This window comes from Catharus ustulatus, chromosome 4, assembly GCF_009819885.2.
Source record: "Catharus ustulatus isolate bCatUst1 chromosome 4, bCatUst1.pri.v2, whole genome shotgun sequence".
NCBI classification, from domain to species: domain Eukaryota; kingdom Metazoa; phylum Chordata; class Aves; order Passeriformes; family Turdidae; genus Catharus; species Catharus ustulatus.
This window is the reverse complement of record NC_046224.1, coordinates 66001794-66015281: the sequence shown is the minus strand read 5'-3', so window position 1 is coordinate 66015281 and position 13488 is coordinate 66001794. Positions and strand designations below refer to the sequence as shown.

Genomic DNA, 13488 nt, shown 5'->3' with positions numbered 1-13488 from the left:
TTACTTGAAGATTAAAGAGTGTTCTTCTCTGGTAGTGGAGTAAGTTAAGAGCTCAGAGTGAATTAGCTGTTTGATCTTTTGCCTATTCCATGGTTTATAAGAATCTTTCTTTTTCATTTGTCTTTTTGGTCAATATCTCCTTCACTTGTTCAAGACAAATAAACAAGGGATTGGTTTACTGCTGTTATGGAAAGCTCTGCTGCACTGCTATAAAAAAAAGGCATTTTTTCTGCTCTCATGTTATTATTTCTGCATATCCTTTCTAAATCTTATTTGATTCTTCAACAGAATTTCTGCTTTTGATGTTCTGAGAGACAGTCTGTTAATATTTATTCCTTCTGCAAGCTACTACACAATTTCTTTTCATTCTGTGCTTTTATGTAGAACCTACCTTTTCTGCTTATTTATTTGTATCTTCAGGCTTTCCAAATTGCTGATTTCCTGTTAGTAACTGACTTTACTCTGCTTTTAGTCATTATACTTCTGACTTTTATTTGCATTCAGTCACTACAGTAGTTCCTTTACAGCCTTTACTGTGCTCTCTATTAAAGGTTGGCTTTTTAGCTTTTCATATCACACCTTTTTAAAAAAATTCCTCATTTGTGCATAGTTTATCTAACAGAAATAGGTGGACTGGTTGTGGATTTGGGGTGTTGGCCCAGGAATTCTATATTTGCTTTTTGAATATTGGTCTCATTTCTGGTGTATTATTCAATACTCAAAATCACATGAGGGAAAATACTTGCAAAACTGTTTCACGTGTGTTTTCTTTACAAGTATTTTTATATTGCAGTGTATAAAATAGATTTTTTCCCAAATATTTTCTTCACAGGTTTTTACAGTTGCAACACAGAAATTATGCCTGGTATAAATAACTGGACACCAGAAATTCAAGTAAGGTTTTTCAAAACTGTAACTTTTTGCTAAATTGTATTGAAATATGTGGTAGTAATTAAAATGTATGTATTGAAAGGTAAATTAATAGACATCCTTGTGACAGAAATGAAAGTAGTATTTTGGTAAGAACAATAAGGTAGAAGAACCTGTTTCTTTGTTGGTTTTTTTAATGCTCTTATGTAACTAATAACCTAATACAGAAATATGAAAGTAATTACAGTAAATATGAACTTCAAGGTTTTAGCTTTCTGAAAAGTTTGGCTAGGTTTGAAGCCCCTTAAAGGGAACAGATTATTGACTGTGTTGCTTAGCTAGCTTATTTTGTTACTTAGTTAACATATATGTTAACATATTTTACATTATTTTCCTTCTTTATTAATTTGAGTTTAAAACACTGGATAAAATCTATTGGCATATGTTGGCAAAAAAACCCATGTTTGTTTCTAATTCAGATGTTCACAGCAGTTAGAGTGTCCAGATTAAGCACCATTAACCCAACAAATCAAACACTCAATAAGAACTTTAATGATCTCTGTGAGAATCTGTTGAAGGTAAGAATCTTATTTCAAATACTTTTTTAAGTGTTCAAATGGAAGCCAAGTGAAATTCAGCTATACTGAAAATAGCATGTGTCTCGTAATCTTGAAAATAGACTGCAGGGTGTCTCGAATTAGCTTGTGAGTTTCTTTTAAGATAGGTTCAGCCTTTTTTAGTATATTAGGGATTTCCAAAGCTTTTGTAATCTGAAGGAGTCTTTGACTGGCAGTATACTCTAGAAATAGAAAGAGAGCTCTACAGTAGATTGCATTCTGTCCTGACTTTTCACACATGTAATTCTTCTCCAAGAAAAAATTAATATCATTAGATGACTTCTACTGTGAAAATAGTTTTGATCCTTAATTTCTCTAAAATAAACCACACCTTTTTCCCTGAGTAACACAAAATAATATCCTGTCTTCAACAGAGTTTGTATTTTAAACTGCGGTCTATGGTTCCCTGCTGCCTTTGCCATGTAAACTTTACAGTTGCTCTGCCAGAGGATGAGTTAGTTCAGGTAAGTGAATTGCTGCTTTTAACTTCCAGAGTTAAAACTTTTAACTTCCTAGAGTTAATGTTTGCTGCTCAGGGTAAACTGGGCTAGGATTTGATTTACTGCTATGTCTGGTGAGTTCTTAGATTTTTTTTTCCTTATGATTCTATGCAAAGAACTGCTTGTTTGCAAAATTGTTTTTTCAGATTGCACAAGAGATCACCTTACCTAATATGCCAAATATTTCTGATTTGCAGATTGCAGTCACAGCTGTTGCTATTACATATGACAAAAACCAAGCACTACAAGCCAACAAAGCACCTACTGAAAAATCACAGCAAAGAGGTAAATATTGTGAGGCATCTTTCCTTTTTTTTTCATCAGTGCCTAATGAGTCTGGGTTTTAATTTCAGTTACATATACAGATCACAGACCACAGAATATTCTGAGTTGAAAAGGACCCACAGGGACCATCATGTTCAAAAATACATATTTTTCAGGGAGGTTCTTTCAACACATAGATGTTTTTTAGGGTTCATGTACTAGACCTTCAGCAGCATGACTTACTTATCAACTATTAGGTATTTATTTTCCATAATCAACAAATTTATAGTACTTTCTTATTCTATCTATACTACTTTAATTGTTTTTCTCTAAAAGGTAGGTGTAACAGATGATGACATTTCTGTTGTATTTTGGAACATGTGGTGTAAATCATCCAAGAATACTTGTTCTTATAAGTAGAAATTTTGTCCGTACTTTAAGAAGGTGGAAAATAAATTCATAATACTTTTAAAAAAACCCAACCTTCTGAAAATCCTTAAGCAGGTCAGTAATAGTTTTGGAGCTCAGTGAAGCACGTGGAGGGAGTGGAAGACACTATTGTGATCTGCCTATGTCACCTTGCTAATTAAGTACCATCCTATGTTAGAAATGTATGTGTGCAGTCTGGAAGTGGGAATTCAGACAGATCTCTGAGGATACTCAATTCTTCAGAATGGGATTAGATAGTAGAACAGAGCCATGTATTTCTGAAACAGTAGTTATGGCTGACTTCTTCAGTAGTGACAATTAAGTGTTTTCATGTGAAAGAAGTGATAATTTTTATTATAATAGCTGACTTAGATTCAACTGCAGAATCAAAATAAAAATCCATGAATGGACTTCATTTTTTCCTAAAAACTTCAAATCCTTTTCAGTGGAACCCAAGTTCTGCTCAATGTTGCAGCTGTATTTGTTGTCAAACACCTGTTTCTGCAGAACTGCATCATTTCATGCACGTGCTGAAAATACCTGTTCAAGTCAGATCTGACTAAATTGACTCTGCTTGTAATTACTGGCAAATCTTATTTTGGAGATTAATTATCAGTTGACCATGTTTTCTTGAAGCATCTACAGACAATGAAGAACAGCTACAATTTCCCTTGGAACTTTGCTCTGATCCCCTTTCTTCTCAACCATTCTCTCCAGCTAAAGGTCAGTTAAGGGGGAGAATGTTAAACTGTTGGTTTTTATGGATTTTGAGTTATGCTCTTTCATAGTTATAGGGGCTTTAAAATATCTGTACTTTCACAGGCTTTAAATGTGCTTTGCTGCCTAAGCATAATGGGTATATTTACTCCTGTTGTCAAATATTTTGAGAGACACAGAAGATGGCTTGGCTGATCATTCTGTCTGTATTTCCTGTCTTTGCATCTAGAATACTGAAGATGCTGCAAACCACTGGGTGTTGGGTGTCATTTGACATAACTCAATTACCTAGTAGTTAGGCTTGTCTCGTACTGTAAATGGCCCCTATAAAGTACCTCCATGTTTTCTCAGCCTCACATAATTAATCTCATTGTTTTCATGATGGGAAATACTTTATCTACCAAATACTGGTTGCATGCAAATTTCCTTTAAGTGAAAGGAGCATAAACTATAAGCCTAAGCTATAATAAATAATCTGTACAGTGCAGCACATTGTAGCTGTTAAACAGCTACTTTATTTAACCTGAGATAGAGCTGCATTTCAAGACTGGTTGTCACAGTTCTTCTGTGACTTCATTAGAAATCCCATTTATTGAAATCCGCTGTCTTTAATCCCTTCTCCCTGGTTGGATTATCTACCAAAATGGTTACTGAAAGGAAATTAAATATCTGGGAATTACTGTAAATGTTTGAGCTCCCTTTTTTGCCTGTTACATCAGTTGTGTAAATAAGTCATGTAAAGTAAGTACCACACTTGCTTTTGTATTTTCAGAGGCCAGATTAATTTGAGCAAAAATCTTCTTTTTTTTAAATTTTTTTTTAATGCTAAACTTTTAATTTACTACATTTTTTATTTTAAAGAAGAGAAACTATCCAGAAATTTCTGCTGGTGTTTCTCTACATTACTAGACTGTGCTCCCTGTGTGCTGGCCCTGACCAGTGGAGGGCAGCCTGTTCCCGTGTTCCCTTTTTCCTGATGTTCTCCACATTCCATATGGTGCTGTAGACAGAGCAGTTCAGCCAGACAATTATTCCATCTTTCATTTCTTCACAACTTCATTGTAGTTACATTTACTTAGCAGGTTATTTAATATATTTTTACTTTTCTGTAGGATTGTTGTTTTAAAAATATTGGTTTACAATCTTATACAGTAGCGACCTTTAATAAATAAACATATTAAAATTACAAGGTAGATTTAGTAAAGTGAATTATTTCTAATAACTCTGTTACCTAAGTAAACATTATGCCATATAGGGGATGGGGTTTTTTCATACTTGACCCTAAAATCTTTTATAAGGGTCATAGAATTGTGGAGTAGTTTGTGTTGGAAGGACCTTAAAGATCATCTCATTCCAACTCCCTGCCCTGGGCAGGGACACCTTCTACTATTTCATATTGCCCAGAGCCCCAGCCAACCTGGCCTTGGACACTTTCAGGGATGGGGCAACCACGATTTCCCTGGGCAATCTCTGTCAGGACCTCACCATCCTCAGGGAAGAATTCCTGTCTAATATCCAGTCTAAAAGTGTGAAGCCATTCCCCCTTGTCCTGTGACTCCAGGCCCTTGGAAATAGTCACTCCCATCTTTCTTGGAAGCTGTTGTCCTGTACTACCTGACTCTGCTTAATAGAATCTGAACAGAATTAATTTTGTTTTATCAGAAGTCCTGGAGGGTGCAAGTTCCCACACAGGTATTCCTGCTGCTCAGAGAGGTGAGTTTCCTTAATTTAGCCATCTGCCAGAGCAGAATGAGCATTCTTGGGATATTGGTATACTCTTTTTGGATGTGTCTTAATCCAGGAAGTGTTTACTACTTAACTGAGAATGCATGCTCTGGTGTGGCTTAATGATATCCTAATATTTTGATGTGATTTTTCATTATAAGAATTAGATTTGTTAATAATAACAGCCTCTCTGTCAGGTAAATTGATAGAACTTTATCTGACAGAAAATGAGTCCCTGGGAATAGAGCTGTTTTGCCTGTGTTAATTTGAAGTTAGCATGTATTCCTCCCGTTTCTTCAGGACAATGAAGAAACGATGTTTGCAATCCCCACCCCCTTTTTTTTTTAAAGATATGCAAACACCCCTTGCAACTAATACCAAAAGTCCTAGCAGAAACAACTCTTACTTCTTGTTGTAATTATAATGGGAGGGATGTTGGAGGGAGGATGTTGGGGCAAGGAAGACTATTCTCTAAGGAATATTCATTTGTGTTTAAAAGAGAGGTGTTGTTTCAGTTTGTGACTCTTATCCTCATCACCAAAGCTTTTTTTTTTTTTTGAGTCTGTAGGTTAGTTATTGATAAAGAGGGTTGAGAAATTGAAATGCTTATCAGCAGCTCTTTGTAAGGAAAAAACCCAATGAAAATGAAAATTTAAAAAGGCTTAAATTAAGTTTAAAAAGCTATAGCTTATGGCCTAAATTGAGATTTAAAAAAACTAATCTAGCATAAGTCCTTAATGACTGTATTTGCATGTTTTTTCAGTGCTGAAGTCCCACTCAGGCAGTTGGTTCAGAGCTGGGACATCACCAGAAATCGGTACTTTGGTTTGGACAAGTCCAAACCTATTCTGTAACTTCTCCTTTTAAACAGACCTGCAAACGGATGGTTGTTCTCTCTCAGACATGAATCATTGCTTCCTCAAAAAGGAGCATTGAGATGAGCAAGAGACATCATCCATATATTTTTTTCTGTTTTTTTTTTCTTTTGTTTTTCTGTCTGTGTTTCCAGCAACGTCAGTTGATTACAGTTCCTTTGCAGACAGATGCAACAGCTGGATAGAGCTCATTAAACTGAAAGCTCAGACCATAAGGCGCGGATCAATTAAGACAAGTAGGCGGCTGTTTCTACCACGTTCTGATAATCTGAGACATATCTCTGATTTCCCAGTGGTGACTTAGTGGAGTGGCCTGCCCAGCAGTAGCATTGCAGATCACATATAGAATGAATTCCCAAGTGTGAAAACTGCTGACATTGTTCTGTAACCTCATGTAGGGTTGACAAACCAGTAACATAAAAAGCAAAATAAATCTTGCTGTAATTAGTTCTCCATACGTATGTAAGCCTACTAATTGTATAACATCCACTGCATGGATGTAGGTGTATGTGTGATCTTGGAAAATTGGGGGTGAGAAACAGGAAGCAATCACCAAGGGGACAGTCAAGGCAATGGTCACTAAATTAGCAAGTGGTGAGTTGGTTTTCAGTAGTTCTTTGGCCACAGGTCTGACTATCTTGCTTAAATTAGCAGAGATTAATACCTGTTTTAATGGAAAATGCTGCACTGGGGAAACAACAACTTTCACACTTCCTATAATTTGTTCTTCCAGCAGAGTACATGTTTCAAAATGTTGGCACTTTTTTCTTTACCTTCACATTATAACCAATGGTTGTATGTGCAGCTGCTCGCCTCAATGTTTTCCTTTTGCAGGAATGCCACTCTTTCAAATAAATGTCATTTCAGCTTCTCGTCTCCTCTTGCATGCTTTGCATGATGATTTCCTTTCCTTTCTCACATATATGGCTGAGCATCACAGGCAGCTGAATGTTGTCACCAAGCTATTTGGAAAACCATAAAGAAGAGTTTTTGTATTTTGAGGAACAATGATGGATCTTGATAGTTATTTTCTCCTGGTTTTTTCCCATTTTTCAGCTACTTCCCTTGAAAAAGCAAGTCCATTGGCTGAGGGATACTTACGGCACCGCTCTGTCCCGTCATGCACCAATTCCACTGTCTCAGTTGTTAAGATGACACCTCTTTCCTTTCTCCCTGGGGCGAAAATAACCAAATATCTTGGGATAATCAACATGTTTTTTATACGAGAAACCACTTCTTTGCGTGAGGTGAGCTGTATGGCAAGGATTCATTTTATGTCAGGGATTTCGTTTTATGTCAGGGAATAATTTTTTGTTAATTGTAAGAGTGAGAGGTTTGCATTGATGTGTGGCACAGCCAGGGAGTAGAATTTGTGTCGCTTGTGGTGCTGAGTGCAGAGCAAATTCCGTTGTAGTCCTTTTGTCAGGGAGCACTCAAAGCTGTTTTGTGTTTGGCACTGTTAGGAAGGTGTCATATAATTGCCATTGCTGTTGAATTGGACAGAACACTAAACCAGTGAGTTATTAAACAGAACTATATGGAAAAAAATGTCTTTGACCAACAGTGGTAGAAGTTGGGATCATTTGACCCCAAATTAAGTGCTAAAGAAAAAAATAAGTAATCTGTCCTTCTCTTATTTGATAAGCTCAGTGATGAACTTTCACTGTGTATTTGGATTTTAGAATTCTTTGGTTAATATATCATTGCCCATACCATAGATAATGTTATGCTAATTTTTAATACTGCATCCTGTGCATTCTCTGTAACAAAACTTTGTCTGATGAGCATCAAAAATTACACCATGAGTCTGTGACCACACAACGAGCTTAGAGGTGATGTTCAAACCCTGATCTTCGGTCTGCATTGGGAAAACAAAATTCTCTGAGCATGTCAAAATGCAAGCCAATGGTCCTTAAAATTTACCTGTCCTTTTGGCAAGTAGCTGTATCTTTGCTTTTGGCCACAGAGCTAGAGTGTACCTCTTGCCTCATTTGTCAGTGCTGAAGAGTTTGCTTTTTTTTTCCTAATTGCACATTGCTAAAATTACAGAGCAAATGTTAATAAAAATGATCAGACTTCCTGAAAATGGGCTGTGAGCTCTCTAGAGAAACTTGAATCAGACAAATGTTTTGTTTGGATCTTGCAAGTTACTTTTAACTTTCCCTTTTACCTTGAGAAAGCTGTGTGTGAAAAGGACAATGTTTTCAAAAGGATGTCAGAACAGGGAAATGGTTACAGGACATTCCTGTACTAAGTGCAGATTGGACACTTCCAGGGATCCAGGGGGAGCCACAGCTTCTCTGGGCAACCTGTGCTAGGGCCTGTCCACCCTCACAGGGAAGAATTTCTTCCCAATATCCATTCTGTATTTGTCACTTTGAAGCTATTCTGTCTTGTGCTGTCATTCCAGGCCCCTGTGAATGGTCTCTCTCCATCTAATTTGTAACTGTGACCCATTAAACAGTGAATGGCTTTTAAGTTCTTCACACCATTTAGGATTCACTAAATTATTCAGCTGATAAATATGTAAGAGAAGTACTCAGCATCTTGTAGCTAGACCTAATATAATATGTAATGTATATTTTTTCCATTCTAGGAGGGTGGTGTCAGTGGCTTCCTCCATGCTTTTATTGCTGAAGTGTTTGCCATGGTTAGAGCTCATGTTGCAGCTCTGGGAGGGAATGCAGTTGTGTCATATATAATGAAGCAGTGTGTCTTCATGGAGAATCCAAACAAAAATCAGGTACATTGGGATGTGAAATAACAAGTGCTGTTGTGGTTAGTAGGACACAAATACACATTTTATGTCTTTAAAAACCAGCAGTGCTGTAGAGCCATATCTGCACAATGTTTCTTGATATTTTGGTATGATATTTGAAGAATCCAAGACTGTTCTTGTATTAAAAAAATTATGAGGATGTTTCATAAATACCCAGATTGATAAAAGAACCAAGTTTGCTAGAATGAAGTAAATTGCAGGAAACAGTTACACAGTAGTGCAGAACTTACTTGGTATTTCTGATGTTGCAGTGTAGGATCTCCATGTAAAAATACCTGGAGCTGCTGATGTAAAATGCTCCATTTGTACATAAAGGGACAAACCTTAATTTGTGAAGGCAATAACAGAATATTCAGTAAATTAAATATATTCAGAACAGTAATGGAAGCAAGTATAGATATCCAGATATTTCATCTGTGGTGTCTTTCAAGAATCCATCTGCATGTTTGGTAGCACACAAGTGAGTGGATAGAAAAGGAAATGTGGCACAGGTTGCCTCACCAATAAGTTCTAATAATTTGTCCTTCTCCTGATCTCTGTTGATTTTTCTGTGTAGTTATATTTAGCAGATACAAGTAAACATATTATTGTTTAATGTTTGGTAACTGGGTATTGTCTTTTTTCTCAGGCTCAGTGTTTGATAAATGTCAGTGGTGATGCCGTCATCTTTGTCCGTGAATCTGAGCTAGAAATGCTGCCAGTGCAGCCTTCGACAGCTGCTCCTCAGCCCACAAGTTCTGCAGGAGATGTCACAACATGAAGGCAGAAAAAGTGGAGTAGTCTCTGCTAAATATAAAGATTATTTAAAATGTGGGAATGTTTAGGTTTGCATCTTCAAAGTCAGTATCCCTCCATGACATTCACAACCAAAATCCAGGACAATCACTTTTTTTTTGTTGTCATATAACTTAAGAACACAAGTAAGTCAGAACAGTGAACTGCTCTGGTTCTTCTGTTACTATTCCTGGCCTCTGTGAAACCAGGCAGCAAGAGAGGCACTGACTGGAGAACATGGATTAGAGTAGCAGGCATCACATGGAACTGTGGAAGGAAGGAAAAACTCTGTTGCATTTTTGAGCTGTTCAGTTTCACTGTGATAGGTTCTGTCATTCAGAAGCATTTCTGAGTTTGAGTGTTGTCTGAGCTGATTCTGAGGTCAGGGTGGGAGGAAGGTGCCTGAGAAGTCTGTGTTGGAAACCTTTGATGAAGGACCACAGACAACTCTGGAGTCTGAAATTGCTTTACACTGCTGCAGTGTGAAGAGGGAAAAGCAGTACCAGAAAGTTACTGTTTGAATTTCTGCACATTGAAAGTATTTTTCCTTGTTTTGTTGTTGTTTTTATATTTGGTGGCTGGGGCATGTTGTTTGTTTTTTAAATCGTTTTTTAGAAGCTGCCACACCACAGTGCTGTGATCCTGGGCACCCCTGTGGTGGGACAAAACAATCCCAGAACACAACAAAAAGTTCCAGGGTATGTCTGATGCTATTACAAGATGTTTGCTTCAGTACTGACAAAGCAGGTCTTTTTGTTATTTAAGACTTTGTGAAAGAATTGTCCTGAGGTTCATTTTCTTAAGGCAGGCTCTGTTTCAAGGATGACATAAACAGTCCCCCAAAAATCAGTCGTGCAGAGGTTATTCTGCAGCCTCCTTCCTGTTTAAATGCATGGCTGATTGGAGATTGATGTGTGCATATGACACTGGTTCCTGCAGGTTGCTTTTGTGGTTGGGGTTTTGTTTGTGGTTTTTTGTTCTTTTCCAGTGCTGTAACTGGGAAAAAAGGGTACTGCAAAGAGAGGAAATTTGTCATTTCCAGTAAAAGTCTGAAAGGTGTTGATACTTTATTGTAAAAAACAAACCAAAAAAGCGCCAGACAAATAACTTTGATTTGAAGATGCATTCTTGCTCAATTCTGACAATATTGTACATGGAACTTGAACAAAGATGTAAACTTGAATGTAAATATTCTGCTTAGTGTTGAAATTAAGCAATGGCATGATTATTTGTTTAATTATTTCATTGTAAATTAGCATGAAAATCATTCTTGCACAATAAATATCTTTATAAAATTCACTGTCTTAATATATATGCATTAGATATTCTGCCCCACTCTGGTGACACCCCACCTGCAGAGCTGCCTCCAGCCCTGGGGTCCCAGCACAGAAAGAACATGGAGCTGCTGGAGTGAGTCCAGAGGAGGCTCCAAGATGATCAGAGGGATGGAGCAGCTCTGCTGTGAGGAAACCCTGGGAGAATTGGGATTGTTCAGCCTGGAGAAGAGGAGGCTTTGGGGTGACCTCATGGTGGTCTTTGAGTCCCCGAAGAGAGCTTACAAGAAGAGTGGAGAGAGACTATTTACAATGGTCTGGAAGGGGAAATGGCTTCAAACTGACAATTCCTCCCTGTGAGGGTGATGAGGCCCTGGCAGAGGTTGGCCAGGGGAGGCCTAGCTGCCCCATCCCTGGAAGAGTTTAAGGTGAGGTTGGATGGAGCTCAGAGCAACCTGGTCTGGTGGAAGGTGTCCACTCCCAGCATGTACCAAACAACCCCTGAACTCCCTCCTCAACACCTCCCCATCCTCCCAACAGGTGAATTTCTAAGGCTGTTCCAACCCTAACCATTCTATGACCCTGTAATTCTGATATTTTGGGAGTTAATCATCCTTTGTATTTGAAGTTTGAATTTGGCCCTTAACAGAACACATCATCTTGCTAAATTCTGTAGCTCTTACAACCAAAGCTGCCCTGAATTAATTCGTAAGTAGTTTCAGCTCTTGATTATTTTGCATGGCAAATCTTGTTTCCCTTTGAAGCTGATGGCAGAATGTGAATAACTTCAAAAGATCTTGGATCTGGCACAAAAAGTTGTTTCCACCGTAAGTATTCAGCATGAAATATCTGAAGTAGCACGCTGATTATTTTTCCTTTTGAGGTGTGGTAGTTGCGTCTATGGAAGCATTAATATCCTCTTTTCATTTCTAGCTGTTTAAATGTCACAGCTTGCGCTGAGGAGTTTGTTAAGACCTAGAAACAAACCCGCAGCGGTGGCAGGAGCAGTGGGAGTCCAGGCGTTGAGTGTTGAGTTAAAGCGGAGCAAGAACCTAACTGAGGGGCAGAAAGCAGCAGGGTGGGCACTGGAGCCGGGCTCCCACAGGCACCTGGGAGGTGTTGCCTCTGGAGGGGCCGAGTCTCTTGTTATCTCTGCACTTCCCAAGGGAAAATCCCTCCAGCTACCACACTCACTCCCCAGCTAAGAGACTACACTCAACTGCACCCCCTCACCCTCCTCCCCGGCCACATCTTTTCTCTCTCTTAAGTGCCCTCATTCTCATCTCTTGGGCAACAAATGGGAGAAAAGTTCCCTGAAGGAAAGAAAAAAAAATCCTAACCTCCAACACATGGACATTGCTTTTTACAGTCACCTGTCCTACAAATAAATTATTTTAATAATGTAATTAGAGTGGCATCAAATTTAATGAAGTTGTTGTTTACTTCCTTTGAGGAAAGGTTTATTATGATTTGTCTAAACTCTGTAAAGAATTTAAAAAATCCAAGCAGGCACCTCTGAAATAAAAGGACGCAATTAAATCAGCATCCAAACTAAATGGGAATGTGAAAAGAGCCTGGACAGAAATTTGCTCAGTGCAAGCAACAATTCAAATTTAACTTAATTGATTTTACTTGATATTCTGTAATAAAATAACTACGTTGTCTCATTTAATTTAATGAACCATAAAGTCCTTAGTGTCTGCAATTATAAAGGTGTATGGGACAAGCAGCTGATCTCTCAAGCATGCTGGATGTACTTTAGAGACAAATTTGACAGGAAATGATGTGAGACTTCTCAGAGCAGTTGCCCAAGCCATTAGGAAGTCTGACATTAGAGGCTGGGAGTGATTAATGACTTGGGTGGGTAAAGCGTAGATTTGTTTGATAACAAACAGCTGCTCTGGGGAAGATACCAACAGTGTTTCATTAATTTCTTTGCAGCTCATTCTATTACAAAGTTCCACAGCCACCTTGTTTCAAATACCTTCTGCAAAGTGAAGGCCTACATTGATGTTTCATTAACTGGGCTTGAGCTGTACTCTTAAATTCTGTCCAAAAAACTCACTGAGGGCTTCAAAGGAAGCAAAGAGATCACACTTACGGGATTGTCTTGGGGTGACTTTATGATGCTTGTATCTCAAATCATCTATTCTGTTGGTGTTGAATATTGAGTTCTGAGTTGTAAGGCTGGTTCCAGGAGCGAAGGGGGAGAGAAAAGGTGCAGAGTTTGTTATCAGAGACTGCACTTGCTCACCCGCATCTTTCACACAGACTGTGTTGTCTGCAGTAGACTGCAGGAGAGAGCTCGCCTTTGCTATTGGCTAGTTTCTGGCTAGCTGAGGCAGAGAATCTCCCTGGACTGTGTTTTTTTCCTTTTTCTTGGAACTGTTTGAACCTGCTCCAGAAGAGCACCAGAAGCTCACACCTGTGGTCCAGCAGGCCTGGCCTGGGCATTTCCCAGCACCTGAGAGACTGAGAACAGACTGAGTGAGCCAGGCTGCAACCCATGGAAGGGACCCTTCTGAATTTGTCATCTCCTCAGAGCAGCGAGAGATTTTACTGGTTAGTATTGTTCATTTTTGTGCTGGGAAGTACAGTAATTTCATGATTATAAGCTGCACCTTTTTGACTAAAATTTTGGTCCCAACCTGGAAGTGCGGCTTA

At 38.4% G+C, this 13488-nt stretch overlaps 1 protein-coding gene across 31 annotated transcripts in view; it reads left to right on the top strand.

The window, feature by feature from the left end:
- Positions 1-10849, top strand: part of LOC116995037 (C2 domain-containing protein 5) — a 54691-nt gene extending 43842 nt beyond the window's left edge. For 10 of the 31 annotated variants that reach the window (XM_033057289.2, XM_033057304.2, XM_033057303.2 and 7 more), the window contains 11 exons: positions 833-894; positions 1350-1448; positions 1862-1951; positions 2185-2272; positions 3317-3403; positions 5060-5110; positions 5886-5939; positions 6162-6233; positions 7054-7244; positions 8594-8740; positions 9405-10849. In XM_033057289.2, the coding sequence (XP_032913180.1) occupies positions 833-894; positions 1350-1448; positions 1862-1951; positions 2185-2272; positions 3317-3403; positions 5060-5110; positions 5886-5939; positions 6162-6233; positions 7054-7244; positions 8594-8740; positions 9405-9536 (1073 nt within the window). In that variant the 3' untranslated portion in view covers positions 9537-10849. Of the gene's footprint in view, positions 1-832; positions 895-1349; positions 1449-1861; positions 1952-2184; positions 2273-3316; positions 3404-5059; positions 5111-5885; positions 5940-6131; positions 6234-7053; positions 7245-8593; positions 8741-9404 lie in introns of all 31 variants that reach the window. The other 21 variants (XM_033057308.2, XM_042779169.1, XM_033057298.2 and 18 more) reach the window with 5 other exon arrangements.
- The last annotated feature ends 2639 nt before the right edge of the window (positions 10850-13488 follow it).